This window comes from Manacus vitellinus, unplaced genomic scaffold, assembly GCF_001715985.3.
Source record: "Manacus vitellinus isolate BGI_N305 unplaced genomic scaffold, ASM171598v3 scaffold_6_pilon, whole genome shotgun sequence".
Taxonomy (NCBI): Eukaryota; Metazoa; Chordata; class Aves; order Passeriformes; family Pipridae; genus Manacus; species Manacus vitellinus.
Window position 1 is genome coordinate 25,261,304 of NW_021940750.1, and position 21,416 is coordinate 25,282,719.

The 21,416-nt window shown below is 38.5% G+C and overlaps 1 protein-coding gene across 2 annotated transcripts in view; it reads right to left on the reverse strand.

Moving 5' to 3' along the window:
* Positions 1-19,831, reverse strand: part of GALC (galactosylceramidase) — a 33,281-nt gene extending 13,450 nt beyond the window's left edge. The window contains exons 1-9 of one of the 2 annotated variants that reach the window (XM_018082924.2): positions 19,627-19,831; positions 18,662-18,730; positions 16,741-16,804; positions 15,023-15,136; positions 13,483-13,622; positions 11,237-11,275; positions 4,505-4,635; positions 2,149-2,304; positions 1,022-1,146 (exon numbers count right to left, since the gene is read on the reverse strand). In XM_018082924.2, coding sequence (XP_017938413.1) covers positions 1,022-1,146; positions 2,149-2,304; positions 4,505-4,635; positions 11,237-11,275; positions 13,483-13,622; positions 15,023-15,136; positions 16,741-16,804; positions 18,662-18,730; positions 19,627-19,794 — 1,006 coding nt within the window. In that variant the 5' untranslated portion in view covers positions 19,795-19,831. Of the gene's footprint in view, positions 1-1,021; positions 1,147-2,148; positions 2,305-4,504; positions 4,636-8,344; positions 8,473-11,236; positions 11,276-13,482; positions 13,623-15,022; positions 15,137-16,740; positions 16,805-18,661; positions 18,731-19,626 lie in introns of both variants that reach the window. The other variant, XM_018082925.2, reaches the window with a different exon arrangement.
* Positions 19,832-21,416: the final 1,585 nt, after the last annotated feature.

Consider the following 21,416-nt stretch of genomic DNA (forward strand, 5'->3'; position numbering starts at 1 on the left):
TATACAAGAAGAAAGATTAAAGAACTATACTAAGGCACAATTTAAAACACCAACTCTCTGGCAGAAAAAACAGTTAAAATGATAGAGGTTATTTAGACAGGAAGAACAAGCTATTACACCACTATATAAGGTACTCACATACATGCAATTTGAAAATTCATCACAGTTTAGATTTTCACAAATCTTTTTTTTTCTTTAAATAAAGTAAACATTTGAGCCAGAGAAAGCATAGATGGGCATCTCCATGAGAGATAAGTACGGTTTTCAGCATAAAGGAGAAAATATGACCCAGATCCTGAAAATCCTGAGCAACATGGACAAAGGAACAACTGCTCAGCTGTTCCGAACTGTTCATGGGACAGTACGGCCATTTTTGGTTTAATGCTTTTACATATATAGGTAACCAGCATAAGAACAAAAAGTATTTGTTTTGTACCTCACTCATGGCACTGCAAATCCTACTTGCTCTAGTGAACAAACATTACATACAGAAGGACTACAGAGTAGCCAGTGAATCCACGTGTCCATAGATAGACACTACGTGAACATACTTCGCTTTCCTCAAGCTTAAGGAAATGCTGATTTACACAAGCCAAGAATCTCAAGCAGGGTAAGAATACAGAGGTTCTTTGTTCCATTTTCTCAAATTGAGAAGTATCAAATGAAATTGATACTCCTCAAAGGTTAAAAATAGAAGAGGGGAAGAAAATATGAAAGCACACTAACCCTTATAGGCACTTCAGATCAAAATATTGTAATAGTAATGGCTATAAAGGCAGTAGCTTATTCATTTCTGCTACATCTAAAGGTCAACTATTAAGATATTAGATCTTTTTGTTTTCTATTGAAAGGAGCATTTTTTTCTCCCTTTTTAAAGTATTCACAAAACTTTTCACAAATCTGCCTTAATTTGGTACAAAAAAAAAATAATACACATAAAAACACTAAAGAAATGAAAGCCTCAGAAAGTACAGTGATGCTCGGTGTCACATCACCGAAATTTTAACTGCAAAGTTTTTACCTGTAATCCAGATAGGAGCTTCAACTTTATAGTGGCCACTCCATGGCTCTTGTGCTGTCATTAGCCCACACCGACCAAAGGGCAACTCTTCATAATAACTAGCCACTAAGTTCCATGCGATTGTTCTGGAAGAAAAACAGGTGTCAGCTGTGCAGTTGGCTCCATTCATATGGATAGTATTATATGAACTTAGTACAATAATCCATTCCTCTTTTTTCTCCAGCATACAATGAAAATAATTTGGGGGATGGGGGTAGGGAGAATATCTTTCCAGCTAAAGGGAAAAAAAAAAAAAACACAGGAGAGAAAAATAAAGCAAATCAGCTTGCAGTGTTGAGAGCTTCTTCCAAAACTTGTGATGCATTCCCTGGCTATATCATCATAAAAAACTGCATATTAAACGAAATATGTATTGAGGGTTAAAGACTCCATTTGTTTGCATTTTTTTCCTGTTTTGAAGGCAAGAAATTTTGTTGGGAAAATTTATAGCTTTTTGTTGGGGTGTTATTTGGTTGGAGTTTTTTTGATTAATTGTTTATTGTTGTGCATGGTGGTATTCTCTTCTAAAACTGGGAGTTATGTAATTTCCCAGTAAAGAGAACAGCTTTCTTCCAGTTTTCAGTTTGGAAAGAAAATGTGCAGAACAGTAAATTAACGACTACAGTGTGTTTTAGAATGGATTCTGAGGGAAGAAATTGAATGGCAAAATTAGATAATTACATCCATACATATTACTTTTGACTGAAGACAAATAACTTGATCAAGACCTTAAGAAAAATACAGACAAATTAGCATTATGGATATTTTTCTCCAAAGTTTTTCATGTGGATAGTTCTTCTTAAAAACATTCTCTTTTTAATAATTATTATCAGTCTCAAAGGTATCTGAAATTAGCTGCATAAACCATTGGATGCTGTGGAACAGTAACTAAGAATACACTAAAACCTGTGGAACTTCTACTCCAGAAAGAATTAAGGACAGCAGACTTCACTTTGAATTCAGGCTGACAGCAGAGCAAGTTTCAGTTTACCTGCTTTCTTACCATAGCAGATAGATGTCTTATATAGTACTTTAAATAATTCTTACACACCAAGTTGTGAAAGTGAGCAATAGTGCACAACACTTACGAGGTCATGTTTCCATTTACATAGTTTTGGTTCAGGATCCGAGCCCAGCAGCCTGCACCTACTTCATCATTGAAAGTACTGTAATCTTCTGAAGACCACAGTTTCTTCTCAGTTAATATGGCATTTTGCACTGTTTTTGTCCCAGGATAGTGAGCCCTACATAACATTTTAAAAAGAAAGAGTACTTAGTACAAAGAGAAAAGTCAATGTTTGGAAGTACATATAGCAGCAATGATTCATCTCCTTCAAACTGAAAATGAGAAACAAAATATCTTTGGAATACTACAAGTGGAATAGAAGAAAATGGACCAAGGTAGAGTCATAACATTCCAGAGCTTATCGTATTTGCATCAGTAGAAGAATATTTCTTCTGATATATGACAGCATATAAGTAAACTTAGATTTAAAGATGCTGTACCATTTCCACAGCTTGTTAAAGCAAAGCTCTATCCTGAAACTGAGCTTGAAGATTTTCCTAACTAGTCTGCTAAACAGAGAAAAGACATGTTAACTCATACGATCTTAAACAAAACCATAAATAATTGTAAAATCAACAATAAGATACAGTACTAGGCATTATTCTAAGAACTTAACTGTATGAATGTCTTCGGACCTAAATATGAACTTAGCTAATTTTTTTAATAAACTCAGGTTTCAAAAAAGCATGCTAGTTGGACTACAGAAGTTACAGAGGTGTAAATTGAAAGTAGTTGAAACATATAATGAAAGTTAATTTTCTTTTCAAGATCTTCCTTAGTATGAGGAGAGATGCTTTCTCCTACTGGAGACTATTGATTACGTTCAATCACAACACTGATTCACTGTGCGAGATTTGTCTGACTGAAATAAAACCTTTTTAAATCACTTGCAAAAAATACTTAGCATATTGATTGAAGACACTAAGTACATACACTAAAATGAAATTATCAGCACTGGAAAGGAAAGCATAAATACTTCCTTTACTATTAGCCTGAAACTTGACATATTGATACATTCATGGCAGGGACACAAGAAACACCACTTTCTAGGCTGACTGTTAGGGGTTTTTTTTCCATTCTTTTCCCTCTACTGGACAATGGGCCAGTGTAGTCCTTCATACCTAGCTTCACTAATGGGAATGTAACCGATAGTAGAGATTTTAGCTCCATTCTTCTCTGCTCTACAAATTGCTGAATATTTCCCCTTTGGCTTGGAAACATAAGTATTACCTCAGTACCAAGCAAAGGTTTTTGTAGTGGCATAAAGTGCAGAGCTTGCAAAAACAAGGCAGAGTTTTCACACTCCATATCCTGAAAAGGTGTTTAATATTATGTGTTAACAACGCTGCCAAATAAAAGCTGAAATACATAAGAGATTATTTAATCTACCTGTTAAGACTGAATCAGAGTAGGGATGTAAAACTTACACTTGTAAAGAGTTAAGTAACTACAGCTTACTTAGACAGTAAGTAATCCACACATGATCCAAGATTCCACCTGCAAAAAACTGCCAGGATAGTGTTCATGTTCAGAATAGGGGGAAGGATTGATTGCAGAGGTAAATGACACTGCCTGCCTATCTGTATTTAGAGAAAAGGTCTTCATTTCTACACCTCCTATGGGTCAGAAGAAGGATGAAAAACACCCCACTTGAAGCAAGGAACTGCCACATTTGAAGCACTTGATTGGGTCAGGCAAGTTTATGGCACCTAGTAATTAAAATTTATAGCTACTGTAAATTGAAAAGTTAATGAGCAAGTCTTACACACATTTCCATTCAGCCACCAAGTCAGTAATCAGTGCCAAATTTAGTCTACTAGCACGATATTAGCATCATATGACAAAGTCCAGAAGTAGTAAAACAAGTCAGCTGGTTGCATGCTTTCCAAAAACAACTTTCTCATCAAAACAAAATGGAAACTAAGAATCAAGACATTATTGTAACTCAAAGAAGAATCACAGCCCAAATGCACTTCTGGATCACAACCATTTGAGTAACAGACCAGTGAAGTCAGTAATACAAGGCTGTATACAAAGCTGTAAAGCTAAAGCGCTTTTTGCATACCAACTACAGTAACCAAAAAACTCCCCAGAATAAACAGGGTTGTCCAAAAAACCTTCAGTTCATCAAAAGTACATTCACAGCCAATAGGAATCTTCAATACAATAGAGGACTCACGATTCAACAAAAGAGTTGAGGCTGTTGCCAGGACAACAGTCGTGTGATTTGATGTGGGTTAGTAAGAAAGATTATACAATCAATCCTTTCCTTGCAGGTAAGAGTACAGAGAATTAAAGGTTTGACTGTGTTTGTTATAAACGAGATGAAGACAGACTATAAACAAACCACCGAGAAAGAAAAAGAGAGAACCCCCTACCCAATCACATCGACCACTCCATGTAGCTCAGAGTCAATCAGCAAGACAAAGGAAATGGGCTCCCACAGTCTATCGCTGGCTATGATCCTCACCTGCTCCAGACCACGCTTATCCAATGTGTACCTCAACAGCTTGGAAAAAAAAAGGAGAGCAAAGAACAGAGAGAAGGGACAAATAAAAAAAATGTTTTTCAAATTGTTAACACCTTAATTGGGAAAGGCAGCATCTTCTTCAGCACTATTTGAACATAGCTAAAAAAAAAAATTATGTTTCGATTCTTGTTTTTGCAACCTAGACAACTATTACAAGAAACAAAATGTACTAGACTGTCAAGCACAAAGTGCCTTCAAAGAAGGACACCTTCTTCCTCTACCATACCAAACCCTAAAGTACATGAAAACAGGAAAAATTAAAAACATTTGGTTGTTCTTTTCTTACAGACACAAAACTACAGATAAATACAAATTATATCACATTTCATGCAAGATACTCTATTGGCAGATCAGGCACTTAGATGTTACAATGCTGATTGTTAAGCTACAAGGACCACATACGAGGCAAGGACAACTGAATTATAATGTATAAACCTTGCAAAAGCACAGTAAACATTCAATTAAGAACAGGAGTTGATTCCCCCTATTTTTCCTGTTAATCGGCTATTTCAATTTAACAGTGAAACAACAGAATTGAGCTGAGCTCTTCCTAAACACAAACAACGAAAGAAACAAGAAAAACCCCAGACATGTACACACCTTATTACTCAACTGTGTTGTATGTCAAGCTTTAAAATTGCAACTACTTCACACTTCCCTAGAGACATTTTAAGACCTTGAAAGTCAATGAAACAAATCTAAAATGCCATGTAACACCAAATCTAATGATGTACTAATGACGCAGAGGTCCCCTAAACAGCATTTGCTGTACTTGTAAATTCAGGTAACATCAAATGCCCAACTATCTCCAAATAATTCTGTATATTTCTACCAGATACAATCTTCTCTTACAGGGCACACTACCTGCAGAAAGAAGTGCTGCAATATTTTTTTTTCACAGATTAGAATACGAACTAGGTTATGTGCAGTCTGAGCAGCCTGAAACATCAAGATTTCCTCCCCCAAAGTTTTAATAACTTCAGCTGAACACAATGTTACTACTAATAACATTACCAACAGTATACTTATGTGTTGTACTTTTCATTACATCTTGTTTTAGAATAAGGCAGTATTTGGTTTTCAGACTTATACATAAAAAGGCTAACCTATTAAGCAATTAGGGAAGGTTCCTGATGACTAGAGACAAAGAGTTTTAATGTCCATCTTCAAGAAGAAGGATCTGGAAAACTACAGTGCCATCAATCTAGCCACAGCCTCCAGGAAGGTCACAGAGCAAGTCTTCCTGGAAGCCATGTCAAAGCACTAGAAGGGTAGGAGGACAACTGGGAACAGCAGCATGGATTTACCAAGGGCAAATCATGTCTGACAAAGATGTTTGCTTCCTACAACAAGATGATCACCTGTGTGGGCAAAGTGAAATCAGTGGATGTCATATACCTTGACTTCAGCAAAACCTTCCAACTAGGTAGATAGAAAAGTGCAGTCAGGGAGCAGATTACTGGCTTATATTAGGAACAATCCTGTTTGACGTCTTTAATAAAATTCTGGAAGTTTACATTTTGCTTTGCTTGCAGACACAGCTTTTGCTTTTTCTGTTAAGCTGTCTAACTTCACTCATGAATTCTCACTTCCAGCCTTCTGATTCTCCCCACATCCCATTTACCTTAAAATTTACCTTAGATATCCATCAGACTACAAATGGTATTTTAGGCAGGGCTAAAGCTCCACAGGGAGCAACGGTATCAAGGTAAAAATTACCTGATGCAAAAAACAACAACAACAACAACAAACAAAAAGGAAAACTGAAAATTAAAGGAAACACAAAAGAGAGGGAAAGGGCAGTTACTTTTTGTGGATGGATGCCAAAGCAATTGCTTCAATTCTGTTGATAATTTCTAAATAAGACAATATAGAAATTTAAACCCAGGTCTCCATTCCACACTAAAAGGAACTAGGAAAAAGTCACTGAGAGGTTATACCTGGAAAGAGATTACAGAAGAATATACAGAAAAGGATTTCTGAGGAAGGAATTTAAGGCTATTTAGGAAAACAGACTGAATAGCAGATTTTGCAAACAACTAGACATGGTTATCTAAGAGACATACAGATACAGCTGACTTCTAGCAACTTCATGAACCTTAGCATTTGAAGGACAGATGCCTAAATATTATTATCTGTCACTAGGTCAGCAAGAACTCTGATAGCTGGTATCTTAAAATCAGCACTGGCTCAGAAACATGGTGTTCTCGTTTTGTACTACCCTTAGTTTCTTGACAGATAACACCACTGCACAGGAAAACCTAACTGTTCCTTTTCTGTGATCAGCAGTGGCAGGGAGAGTTGGGGAAAAATCTCTGTGACATTCAAGAAAAACCTCTTACAAAAAGAACTTTCATCTTAAAGAACAACTAAAACACATCTGTGGTTCTAAAGGCACAAGCAGAAACAGGTACTCCTAGCCTTGATTCTGTCAAGCTCTTAAAGAAATAAGAACCATACACACTCAGTGCATTCATTCTGAAAGTTGTATTGGCATGGAAATCATTAGTAAAACATTTCCTAATGCACTATAACTTCCTGAGGTGCAAGTCTTGCCTAACCTGGGAAAGTTCTAAATTTTTAAAACAAAGGAGTTACTCAATGCTGACATTATAATTTGTATTTCTCTGGCAGCCACTTCCAGGTGATCCGTGTTTACAAGCTCAACACATATGAAAGTAGTTTCTTTATAAAATCCCTGCTTAACTGACTATAACCCTTGAATCATGCATTAATTTAAACAAAGATGAGCATATCACACTTCCTTACATACAGAGGATAACTGGTACACTAGTGACCACAAAAATGTTTTTATCACAGTAAGGTTAAGAACATGGATAAGTTAACAAACGTAACACAAGTGAGCAATTTATACAGATATAGCTCATTTCCACTTGGGACATGTAATTTTTAAAAAACTATTTATAGTTTTGAGAAACCAGAGATTACAAAGAAAGCAGGAGCAGCAGAATAAGTGTCAAGCCAGTTGACAGAAGCAAGGTAGTAAGAAACTGTATTATGGAACAAGAGTGAAGGCAAACAATCGAGTTGGTATTTGCCAAAACTGCAACAGTGGGCATTCCTAGCTGCCAAAATTGAGATAGGTTGTATTAGTTTACAAAGTTTGGATGTTTGTTTTTACTTCTATTTTACTGTCTCTGTGTGCACTTTTAATACTATCTGTTATCAGATATAAGCAACAAAACAGAAAATTCTAGATTTAAGATATGACCAGAAAAATCACAAACATGTACCAGGGAATACCACAAGCACAGGAAGTCCCAGGGTGATAAGTTCCACTGTGAAAGTTCAAGTTTACCTGAAATTAAAACCAATTGAAGACCAAGAATTCAGTCTGAAGTTTTTCTAGCTTTGAGGATGCACATGCAAGTTAGTTAGAAGTTTCCTGTCATTCACTATTGCTAAGAAGCCTAAAACACAGTTCCTAAATGGATACTTGAAAGAAATAATGGAAGAGTGGTAAGGTCAGCTTACACATGCACTAAACTGAAAGAGAAGAAGACAAGAAAGAATAATCCATCACCACTGTACATGATGATGAAAAAAATGGGAACGGCTAGGAAGTATGAAGTAAGAATATATGACTCTTGAAAATGGAGATGAAAACTTAGTTAAAGAGAGGAAGCAATAAGCCATGTTTAAAATGCCTCCCTTCTCCCACACTTACCCGACTACCTCAATAGCATCATTAAGATAGGGATCAACTAGCATCTCCTTTGAAACGTTCCAATCTCCATCCGCAGCGATGATGCCAATGTTCATTAGACCCAGTCTGTCCAAAGAATGTCGAAGCACCTTAGTAACAGACAACACCACTTAAAGTACAGCCTTCATCAGTAAGGCAACATGAAAATTTAAGACTGAAAACAATTTAAGAACTGTAGAAGTCAGGAGTGAAAGCATTTATCTTCAGACCAAGATGGATAAGTTAAGTTCTCACTTCTCAAATGACAACTAAGACGAAGTTAATGGTAAGTATTTTTAAAGCTGAAGGGTTATCTATGATATTCAGACAGTCATTACACAAAAAGGGGCTTCTCATCACTTGGATTACTTTTGACACCCCATGTGCATACATATACTCCACTTGGACACTCTCAACATACTGACTCCATGCATGCATGCAATTCATTACACGTAAGTAATGGATTTATCATAAAGTCAGTCATATAAAGTTGATCTAAAAATAACGACTGGCTGGATGTGGCAGTGGACATACCTCCACAAGTGAAAAAAGTGAAAGTTAACCTGATCCCCAAAAAAGTATATTGAGAAAATGGAGACTGAAGTTTTAAAACAGAAAAGACCTTGTAACCATGCAGTTTTCTATAGGAACAGAAATCTTTGCCTAACACCTGTCCTGTTCAAGTGAAGAGCACCTAAACACTCTTCTCACAGCCCATTTTATTGAAGAAAAAAAGAAAGATTTTTCCAACCACTCAAAGATCAATAAGTATGAATCCTTAAATAATTTCTCATAATAGCCCTCTAGCAATAGAAGAAGAAGAATAGGGAGAATCTCCATTTTTCATATAGTCAAATACAGACAGAAATAAAAGTCCAAGTGTTGATGACAATAAAAGCCTAGATCTAAAGGACATAAAACTTACTAAGAAGAAGAGAAGTAGCAATGAAGTTCTGTTCAGCTGTTTGAAGCCTTTGAAACACAAAGTTTACCAGAAGAAAAATTCATAAAGCTAGAAGGCCGCCACACTTTAAAGCTTTCTAGATAGCTAGACACTGGGAAATATTGCCTAACCATAGAGATAATTCAGAAGAACAAAATGACTGGAACAGTTGCAGAACTTCCAAGTTGAAAGGTAAGTACTAAGGACACAGAACTGCAGACACTCAAAATGCATTCCACAATGCAGAACAGTTCCCCCACACGAAGTACTCATGTTTATGAACAGATACTCCTTAAATTCTAGCATTAAAATGGTAGTATTTAAAAATATAATTGGAGGAACAGGATCTTCTTGAACAAGAATTTATAAGCATTAGAATCCTCATTTCTTTTTTCTTTTTTTTCTACTTAATAAGAAACATAACTAATGCCTCAGTGGATGAACTAACTAAAATAAATTCTTACAATTAAGATAAATACATAACAGATAAGCTCTTAGTTAACAGAAAACGTTTGATGTGCAGCAGCACACTTCAGTAAATTGACCTTTTTCAAAATGGCAAATTGCAAATAGAATTATCATGCTGATTAGAGAATAGGTGACATGTGACCCTAAAAGAATGAATGGTAAAACAGGTGTTAAAAAAAACCCAACTTTTATCAGTTAACATACAGTGAAGAACAGGCCAAAATTTTTCAGTAAATATTTGGGTGATTTTAAGAATAAATGTTAAACTAAATATTAAGCTCTACAAGCCAAAAGCTCAATTCAACAGCATTCCAAATGAATGCTGCACCTAGACTTGACAGCTTGTTCTCCACATTCCTTCTCCCCACACTAGGAAGCCAAGACAGTGGAAAAAGCCTCCAGGTGACATGACACAGAGTTGGGATTGTTCAGCCTGGAAAAGAGAAGACTTCAGGGCAACCTAACTGCAGCCTCCAGTACCTGAAGGGAGCCTACAGGAAAGATGGAGAGGGACTTTTCTACAAGAGCATGTAGTGATAGAACAAGGGGGAATGGCTTCAAACTGAAAGAGGGTAGGTTTAGATCAGTATAAGGAATAAATTCTTTAAGTGTGGTGAGGCACTGGAACGGGTTTCCCAGAGAAATGGTGCATCATTTCTGGAAGTGTTCAAGGCCAGGCTGGATGGAGTTTTGAGCAACATGGTCTAGTGCAAGGTGTCCCTCCCTATGGCAGGGGTGTCGGAACCAGATGATCCTTAAGGTCCTTTCCAAGTCAAGCCATTCTATGTCTTATCTGTTTTTAAGAAGAAGTAACTCTATTGCTTCTTAGCCTCGAAGCAACACCAAGGAAAGGAAGAAACCAGAAGCTTGTACTTAAGATTTCACTGCAAGATAATGTAACAAACAGAAGAGAGTTTTCAAAGCGTGGCAGGGGGTAGCGGGGGCATTCAGCAGTGAGAAATGTTAGAGACTCGAGGCTGGTTATGTGAAATATTGTGTTCCTCCAACCTTTTAGAACAAAAGGTACTGAATTTTGCACAGCTAAAAACACAGAGCATTTACTATGTTTTCCATAAAATAAGAACCTGGAGGTTTATAGCAATATTTAAGGTACTATAACCTCAGAACTTTGCTACAGAATTTTAAGTAATTCTAGATCTTGGACTTCTAGCTATATCCAAGCCAGTATGAAGATGATACGAATTTGTATGATTTCAGACACATTGACTGAAGTGTCCATTAAAATGTGAAAGTCCTAAACACTTAGCATACATTGACTTGCTTTACAACCTAGAGATCTCATCATTTTAGCATTCCATGCGTGCAGCTACAAGAAACAGAGTTCAGTAAGTGAAGTAGTTGCAGAATTAGGGTCTCTTTACTAGGCAAATTCAGAAAAGCTAATTGTTTGCATATGATAAGACAAGCATTTCACTTTACAAAAATAAGAAAAAAATACATACCTTAATGTATTTGCTACTAAATGCCCTTTCATTCCATATCTATAAAGGAAAAGTAAAAATCCATTTAGAAAAATCAGGATAAGTTAATGCATAATGGAAGATTTTATTTATATATATCTGAGATTATACAATCCATTAATCAACTCCATGTTTTCGGTGTGCTAGAGGAAAGTGCTCTGGTTGGTTTTGTTATCAGCTTTTCAGGGGAAAATTCTGTATGGAAGTTCATAATAGCTGGGTTTTTATCTTTCTGTAAGATCTCCTGATTGCCTTCTTGCTGAAAAGAGTGCTAGAGCTGCTTGAGCTCTACAATGGCAGCAGTGTTACACATGACTCTGTTACCAACTGGTCTACAGTTTGTTAGGAATCATCAAGAAACACACTGTGGCTTCAAAGCGTGACCTAATGAATGGGCCCTATTGCAAGACAATGACATAGGAGAGTAAGAATAAGTCACATATTGAACAATTCAATGAAGATTACAGCTCTTTCTAATTTACACAGGAATACATTAAACTCAAACACAAAAGATATCTAGCATAGTTTAAGTAAACAAACACAAAATGAGCTCATTTCTAAATTTTCCAACTTTTATGGAAAGAGTGTTTAAGCTAAACACGGCTCAAAATTCAAAAGCAGGAATACATTTTTGAATTTTGGAAAGGAAAGGAATCCTTTCTAGCAAATCTCCTAGCCTATAAAATGTATAAGCAGAAACCTTGTTTCTTTTGGGTTTTTTTTTAACCGCAACATGGAACACCGACTCACATTCACCAGTAAAGGTGAAAGTATCCCCCATAGGATTAGATTACACAACCATGTACAAGCAGACAGTTTCCTGCAGATGGGATAAGCCCCACTGATTTTGGTATTTCCAGATCTTTCAATAAATGCTAACATGTGACTTTTGAAATGAGCCAGTAAAAAAGTTACTTACTGAAAGGCTCATCTCATCATAAAGAGCAATACAGAACAAGTGCTATAAACAAAGAGAATGGTAAAGGCTAACAATGAAGAATCATAACAGCACTAAAATTGTTTTGATGGTTTCTGAGCCTTCACAGACCTCACTGATTTCATGTATTTCAGGTTATACCCCCAAAGAAATTGAACAATATACAATGTCACCACACTTCCTATAGAAGAAGAAACTCCATTTTCTTAGAAGGAAAGAATTCTGAAGGCCAAGTACCATGAAGCAACAAAACAGAAGTCAAGCATTACTCAAATATATGGAGCGCAGAACTTACCTTCTAGTCCAAGAGCGTAGGACAGAGAAAAAGGTAACAGTAGTTTGTTCTCCCTGTCTCCACAACTGAATTGCTGAAGCATCACTGTGTTACCCACAGTGCAAGACTGACCCAGCTGAAATAAGTGAGGAACATCAAGGGGGATGCACTCCAGAGGACATATACATGAGGTACACCTTCCCACGTTACAGCAGAAAGGTCAGATCTCTTTTAAGGGATGGGAACAATTTTAGAAGCTTTGTTCTGGACTGCTGAAGTGATTTTCAGCTTTTCTGCTGTTAAACTATCTCATATAAAAACACTTCAAAGTCCAAAATAAGTGTTCAATAAGTACAGGACTGATTTTAGAGGAATCTTAGCCACACACTTTCTTGGTCAAATAATGAACTTGAAAAATGTTTTTCCAGATTGTCTGCTTCTCCTTCTCATTTCCAAATTATGACATTTTTTCCTCAAACATTCATTTACTATCTTCCATATATTGCACTGTAGCACAATATAGCAGTTACAATGTACTGTAAGATATGCATCTTTAACTACTATAAATAATGCAGGTAAAAATGGAAGACGTTGTAGAGGATTGCTCTTCTGCAAAATAACAACCATATTTTATGCTAAGAAGTCATGTTAGCTGACTTTCACAAACTGTCTTAACTAATGCTTTTCATTAGCTGGTAACTGCTGAAACCCAAGCAGAAAAAGCAAGGGACAAAAGGAAAAGATTTCAGAACATTCAGATTCTCTGGCAACTTTGTTCTAGAATTGGGAAGGCCGGAGCCATTTGACACTGGTTCTGCTTTAACAGCCATCACTGCAGAAAGATTGTAAACTAACAATTCCTGCTTTTCCCTGGCAAAATAACAAGATAAAACTGCAATTTAAAAAAAAAAAAAATTCTCTTTCCATCCTCCTCCTCCAATAATCAACAAATAGAGAGGCAAGACCAAGATCTTAGGAATGAAGATAGACAAAATATACAGATTTTGCATTACTGACCCCAATATAATCAATGTCCAAATCGTGATACTGTTTTGCTCCTAATATCCAAGAAACAATATAGTAAGCAGTGACATCTGGATAGTCATAGGGCCAGTTTTCACCCTTCCCTATCCATCTTGGAAATGTCCAAGGTAATCCTGGAAAGAGAGGAAAAACAAATTAATAAGGCAAGTGGTTGGTCTACATTACTCAGAAAGTTTCAATAGCAAGGTGTAATTTACCTAAAATGAAGAAGCAGACATGCACTTCAAATTCACTTAGTTCCAGTGAAGAACTGGAACATAACTTATTTAATGAATGAAACATAACTTATTTAACTGGAGAGTATGCTCTAATAGCTGTTTGGGTTTTTTTGAGCTAGAAAGCCTTCATTACTAAAGAACAACTAGACTGACTACATAAAATCCTTCAATTGTATGGTATTAGCCCTAATAGGTTTAAAAATCTGAAGATTTTAGCATAAAAATTTACAAAATTAAAGACAAGGAATCAATACTGAATATAAAAAGTTGCTAATCTCCTGAATATGAATTTCAGAAGTGATGATCGGATCATAATAGAAGAAGGAAGATTAGGATCATGAAAAAGAATTTCGAAGTCTCAGCTGTTTAGTAGATCTTGTAGTAAGGAAGAAAAACAAATTAACCTAACCAGATGCTGCTAAGTTTTCAGCTGACTTGTACAAGATACCATAGGCTAATTTAAAGGTAAACCCTGCTTCCTTTGTTGAGAGCTTGATCTGAGGGAAGAGGGTTGTTATCAATAGTCACAATTAGTCATAGATAGTAAGCTTAACAGAACCTGACTGACAAATCCTGCACCAAGTCATGCTCTGTGGCTGGATATGGTAAAGCCTGACCCCTGGAAGACCGGGGCATTAGACACCTTTTAACTGACACATTTCTTACCTCTTCTTTCATTGTTTTGTGTGAAATACATTTTGTATTTCGAAAACACAATCTAGGGTTCTACACCTGTGTTGTCACAGCACATACACAACTCACGATCAAAACAGGAAGATAAGAAGCTCCTCTTACAACTCAACTACATACGTAACACAAAGCAGCAGACCAGAACCACTAGAGTGGGGGGGGTGATCAGTTTGTAATAAGAACATATAATTGAATGAAGTGTGTATAAGATTTACAGATTTATACTTCCAGTAGCTTTATTTTATCCCTCCCAATTTTTCTACTCTATTATTCAGAAATTCATCTCTCACGATAAACCATCCATGTTCATTGCTGTGATACATTCTAAGCATTAATGTTAGTTGATACAAGCAAATTATTAGACATTTTTTCCCTATGCTTCTTGTTACAGTAGTGCAACATAAGGATATTGTGCTACTGTAACAAAGTGGAACATGGTAAGTAAGTGAAGCATCAAGGCAAGCTTAATAAATTAGAGATTCCACTTTGCTGCAACATCAAAATATCTGCCCATTAAAATGAGTATGTTAATTAAGTGTGAGAGATAGGTAATTTAGTCAGAGGAATAAAAAAGCATTTAAATCTTAAAGCTTGAAGCAATTTACCAATCAGTTTAATGTCGGGGTTCCTCTTTTTAGCTTCTTTCATCAGCCACCATTCATAGCCCCGGAAGTAGTTCTCATCATTTTCATAGTGCATATGGGAGGGTTCAGTACCATCTAGGAAGGAAAGAGACAGGTAGCTCACAATTATCCTCTGTGTCATAAGCTGTTACACATGGCAAAGTTTGCTGTATTGCTCACTGCCATAGTATGCAAGTACATATCTCTGACATGGTTCACAAGTTCTTTGGTATGTATTTCAGAGCAAAACGAAGAGTGGAGGGAAAATGCAAGACTTGCCACCCTCTGTTATTAGCATATTAACTTAGCATAAATTTAATATTTTTGATTTTTAAGGGACTCTGCCTGCTTTTATCATCAGATGTGATTAAAAAAATTAAACAAGCAGCTTATTTCTAAACCAAAAAAACAAACAAAAGAAGGTTATAGTTTGTTTATTCTGGGCAAGGTAAATCCAGGGAGAAAAAAGAAAGGAACTACAATGAAATGTTTCAATCATAGGAAATAGGGAGTTTTTATTTTTAGAGTAAAAGATGCAGTTTATAATTTCCATGGTGTTCAGTGACTGCAGGAAGAGTTTTTGGAATTGAACACTATATACTGATTTTCCTCAGGCAAAGGTAAACAAACTAGAAAGGTGCAAAAGAATCAGTGTTGCAAGGGAAGCCATCATACACAAAAGTCAAGTTATAACTTGTGTACACAACTGCAACAATTATTTATGCTAAAATATATGCAGAGACCTCTTTTAATGAGACTTTTTTTCTAATGAAGCCTGCTTAAACAGGACATTTCATTACAAAAAATAGGATTGATATTTTTACCTTAGTAACACAGAATAATTAAATTCCAAATTTCGACTTCTGCCAGAAGACATCTCCTTTCTCCTCTCACCAGCAACTCATTAACAAATACTGAGCTTTTAAATCCAGTATAGTACTTTTCATCATGTTAATTTTTGTAAAAGAAAGTAAACCAAAGAACAAAAACCAGTATCTAATTATACAAACACAGGCATTACAAATAAATATATATATAATGTCACAAAACCAGATTCTGTACTTTCTGTTTACCAGCTGTGTCTGGTTTAAGTCTGTTCTTGATGCGGTCAGACTTACTTTGGGGAAAGATAAAAAAAAGGAAAAGAGAAGAAAGATAAGAACTGTCATCACTGCTTCTCAGCTTCTGATTACAACCAGTTACTAAACAGTTTCTCTTATACGTGAATGTAGTCGGCTAGGCAAATTTCACCAAGACGTTTTCATTTGCAATTCTGCTCAGGCAAAAAAAAAGAAAAAAATAGTAGCGACTGTCAGCCAATGCCACTCCAGTGAAATGTAGCAGCTCATTAAACCAAAGAAATGTCATTGCTTCTGACCAGCTGTCTTTGCATTTTCATGCTTCTAAGTATTGCAAAACTGGTGTTTGAGAAATGTGCTGCAATGCAGAAAGCTACTGGGGGGTTGGAAAGAACTCATTTGCTCTAGAATGCAACCCATTAACCATATGATAGTGAGACCTGTCTCCATAAGGTTAGTATAAATCTCTCTTTACAAGTTAGCAGATACATTGGTTTTTTGCAACTTCAGTACAACTACAGACTGCATTTCCATGTCTCAGCTAAACTGATGTGTGCAGGACATGTTACTTACAGCAACACTGAAACAAGAAGTTAAACGTTGCTCACGCAAAATCCATACCTGTTGACTGCCCATCACCTCCAATCTCTACTTTGAGAATATGTAAAGAAGCACCAAAATTAGGCTAGAAAAAAAGAGAGACAAAACCAAAGAGAATCCTGCTGTTAAGAAGAATGTGTTAAGTAAGGATACAATTCTGAGTATGCTAAAAATGTAACACTTCTTTTTTAAACACCTATTATAAATGCAATGAGAGATACATAGAGTTCTGCTTCAAAAGAAAATCGAGCAGTGTAAATAGTACACTGGTCTTTAACAGGTTTCATTGACTCTTGCACTGTTAACAACACACCTCCACAACTGTGCAGATTTTAAATTGGTTATGCTCAAGCAAATACTGAACCACTCTTCAAGTAGGATGTGGGCTACATGAGGAACACAACAGTATTTCAGTGTTATTAGAAGTTAAATTTGCTTCCTTTTAAAATCAAATTATTGAAGTTAATGTCTCTGTAAATAATTTATTCTTTGGTGTAAAGGGTTATCCTGCTTATGTGACAGAACATACATACAGGTCAGAAATAATCTGCTAACCAGATGCACAAAGGCAAGTGAGGGGAAAAAACCCACCACAATGGAAAACCCACCTAATCCATTATCCCCCTCCCCTGGCATCTGACTGGTGGAAACAAATATAAAATTCAAGCTCATATAGGTGACCCTACTCCTAGTATGTTCTTCCAGCCATTAGTGGCTTAAGAGTTGCTCAAGCCAGAAGTTATGATTAATCATTATTTTAATAACCACTGGCCTCCTCCATGGAATTACCCAAATATAATTCTGGTATCTAAAAGAATGTTGTAAGACATCACAACACATTTTGAGTAAAAAAATAAGTTGCATAGACAGTAGTTTGTTTGGCTTACAAGTTTTGGATTTTTTTACTTGCTTTGAAATAAAAAGTACATTTTTCCAATTTACCATTTATCTTCCCAAGATTTCTGATTTTAAACTTCTAATACTTTTGTTCTCCCATTCCCATCACAAAAGTTGACTGACATTAAAAGGCAAGGAGAATAAGGAAAGGTATACTCCCTCCACAGTATAACAGCTTAAGAGGCTTTGGTGAAAGAACATGTCAAAAATTCTTTGAAAATCATAATCTCTCAACTAGATTTTCTTTTATCACGTGCCTATTGATTCCTTCAGAAAACTTGTATTAGTAACACACAGCTTCAGTCTCCAAAAAACATAGGGTTTGATTGCTCAGTCACACATTATGCCTTACTCTACACTTTAATTCTTTAAACTACACAGTAAATTATTCCCCTCCAGCCATCTGGATTGCATTACTTGAAAGTGACATGACATCCTCTTCCAGCAGAGTAACTTACAGTGCCAAAAGCAAAACAAGCTATTAACGTCCAGTGCAATAATCTTGCCTTATAATAAGTTGAGGAACTGCACAGGTTACACTTGCTAACTAAGGCAGCTTACAAACCAGTAATATTTACACACCTTCTAGAGTAACTGCAGTTATATTTGAGACTAGTTTGGAATAGATAAGCTACTAAAATCATGCAGACTGCATGCAGGCTGCAAAACTGCCTCAAAGACCCACTTCCTGTCATCACTAAGAACAGCTAAAATCCTCATTTTAGCCATAAAAATAATTTCTCATGGATGATTTCCCATGGATGATCAATGTATGTTTAATACATTTTTGAAAATGTATTTTTAAAACATATTTTGAAAACATGAAAGGAATTTTCATGTTTGAACAAACGGACTCTTGAACAAAATCCTGGTTGTCAAAATTTAAGGTTCTGGTAACAATCAACATTAAAGAAGATTCTTTATAAGATAGGATATTGTCTAATTTCAGGTAGCATTAAATATACTATAGTTGGGGTTCCAACACTACACAATCACAAATTCTGCATGAAATTAAACATTACTGTAACAGTGAAACCAACTTTACCCTGAACAGGTAATCTAAAATCTGGGAGCGGTAAGGTTCTTGGTAGTTCACCAGGAGTCTAGACGTGGCCTAAAATGGAAAGAAAACATGAAAATATGAAAACCCAACTCAAATGCTTAAGTATGTCCCAGTTTTTCAGTCTAGGACTTTCACATGGCTAACAAACCTACAAAAATAATTATAGCACCAGGAACTCAGCTAAGCTCCTACGTGTTTCTAATCCTTCAACTGTGCATTTCTGGTTTCGCAGATTGCAATTGCCTTGTACTCTGTTACCTGCAATTCACCGCAAAGAGAGTCCAGAGAACAGAGAAACAGAGACCACACAGGCTTATGGCACGAAAACGCAGCTCCCTCCCGGTATCATTTCTCCCTGCTTCGGTTCACCGTATATCAAAGGCAACAGGAGGCACAGAGGCAGGAGGGCAAGGAAAGCATCTCAGCAGGTCCATGAGTGAGTAAAAACTCCAGGGATTTCACGGCTGTGCTGACTGGACCACAGGAGAGACGACGACCGGCCGTTGGCTCTTCCAGCATTTTAAGACGCAGAGACGAGGAGCTACGAAGACCCTCTACAGAAAAGCCCATCCTGGCTTAGCTCTCCTCTACTGGCACCCGGGACATGGCTGCCCCTCGGAACCCCAAAAAGCCCCTGCCAACCCTAAAAAAAACTGGAGGGCTGGGGCGAAGCGGAGCGCGACTCCAGCTCTCCTCGCAGGCAGGACCACTGCCCGCACCGCTCCCCTCAGCCCTCCAGACCTCCTCCTCCGAGCCCCATCACGTCGCGTGTGTGTCCTCACATCCCCCAGCCCTCACGGCTCCCCTCCAGAATCCCCCCTTCCCGGCCCAGGCCCCGCCGAAGCCACCACACATTCCCATGGGACGGAACGTCCAGCCCCTGTCCCCTGTGGCCCCGAGGAGGGCACTAGCGCTGCCAGCACCGCAGCCCCGGGGGCGCCGCTCACCCCGCCGCCGCTCACAGCCCCGATCCCGTCGAATTGCCTGCCCAGCCCGTCCGCATCGTCCAGCACGTAGGTGGCCGTCAGCAGCGGAGCGGCAACGACCCTGGGGGGTCCCAGGCCGCAGCTGCAGCCGAGCAGGATCGCACCCCACAGCAGAACCATGCTCCCCATCCCAGTCCCAACCCCAATCCCGACTCAGCTCCGCTCCCGCCCCGCTCCTGCAGCGCCTCGGCACTGCCCGGCAACGCGCGTCACGTGACCACACCGCCTGGCACCACCACGGGGCGGGGCGTCAGCTCCCGCGCCGCCATCTTGCTCCAGGGAAAAGCGGAGGGAGGGGAAGACGCTTCAGCTTTGACGGACAACCCCTCCCCAGCTGAAGTCAACAGTCGCCATTTCGACAAAGGGCAAGGCTGGAGAGGCGCGCACTGCCATGCTGGAACTGGCCTTGAGCGGCGAGTGAAGCTATCGCGGAGCCATCTTGGGCGTGGGAAAGCCGATGGCTGTGAGGCGAGGAGGGGTTTATGTGGGAGCATACCGGGAATTGCGTTCAGTCCGGAGTGACCGGGCGCGGGTGGGGCAAAGCGCAGCTGACCCTGTTTTACGGAGCCTCTGACCCTCATTTTCGGGGCTTCTGACAGGGCTAGGTACTTGTCCTGGGTGAGGAATGGCCTTTTCCAGTGCCACTCTCATTCCTAGGCCCTCGCCAGCGCCTCGGAGCCAGTTTCCTGGTTCTGCCCTGTTCTCAGGCTGCCACCAAATCCTTTGAAGAGTCGGCACAAGTCGGCGCTTTGAAGGAGCACATTCCAGCGCGCTGTGAGAAGGACCTTTGATCGCCGTGGGGGAAGCGGCAGGGAGCGGCCCTGGGCCCGCGCCAGTCCCGCAGAGGCGCGGCCCGGCTGCCCTTCCCGGGGAATCCCGGTTGGCCTCAGCTGCGTCAACAGGACCCCAGAGAGCGATCCTGAAAGTGGAGTTTAACATACAAGGGGCTGAAGGAGCCTTTCTGTTTTACGCCTTCAGGGGCGCGCTGTGGGGCAGCCGCAACAAAGCGTGAGCAGCTGAGCTGGTGCCACACGCCCAAAGTTTCCGGGGGGATAGCCAGAGTGGTCCCACAGACTCCAGCATACAAGCATTCGGCTCAGAGGAAAGTATTCAGGAGCTCGATAATCAGCTTGATTGTCCTATAAAATTCATAATGGGGAGCTCTCAGTGTGCTGACAGTGTGTTACAGAGGAGATGCTTCGTGTGCCCAAAGGAGGAATGAGGCACCAGAAGATGCCGTTGCTGATGTCCTGCAGACGTTGTGGAAAAGCCCAGATTTTGCACATTTCTAGCCATAAAGAATGCTCTTACTCGAGCCTCTGCGGCTCTTGTCATTTAGGGATCTGATGTCTCAGTGATGACATTACCTGGCTGACGTTTCCTGTTTATTTCTTTTTAAATAACAATACCAAGCACTCACAAAACATTTTGTACTTTGCAGCATTATCGAGCATTAACTAATGAACCTGCTCACACCCAAATGAGCTATACAATATTATTATTACATGTAGAAGGACAGAGTGACTCCTCAGGGCTACAGTGAGTCAGTGGCAGAGGTAGAATTGTACCCATGGTCCTACTTAACATTCATTCCAGCAGACTGTACAGCTTTGCACACCCGGAAGGTTTGCAAAACCGTCATAAATTATTAGTTGGTCACTTTTGATAGTTTCTTAAATAAATACATCAATTTATTCCACACAGAAAGCTTCAGCTATGAAATTCAGTTTCTTAATCATTCATAGGACCTT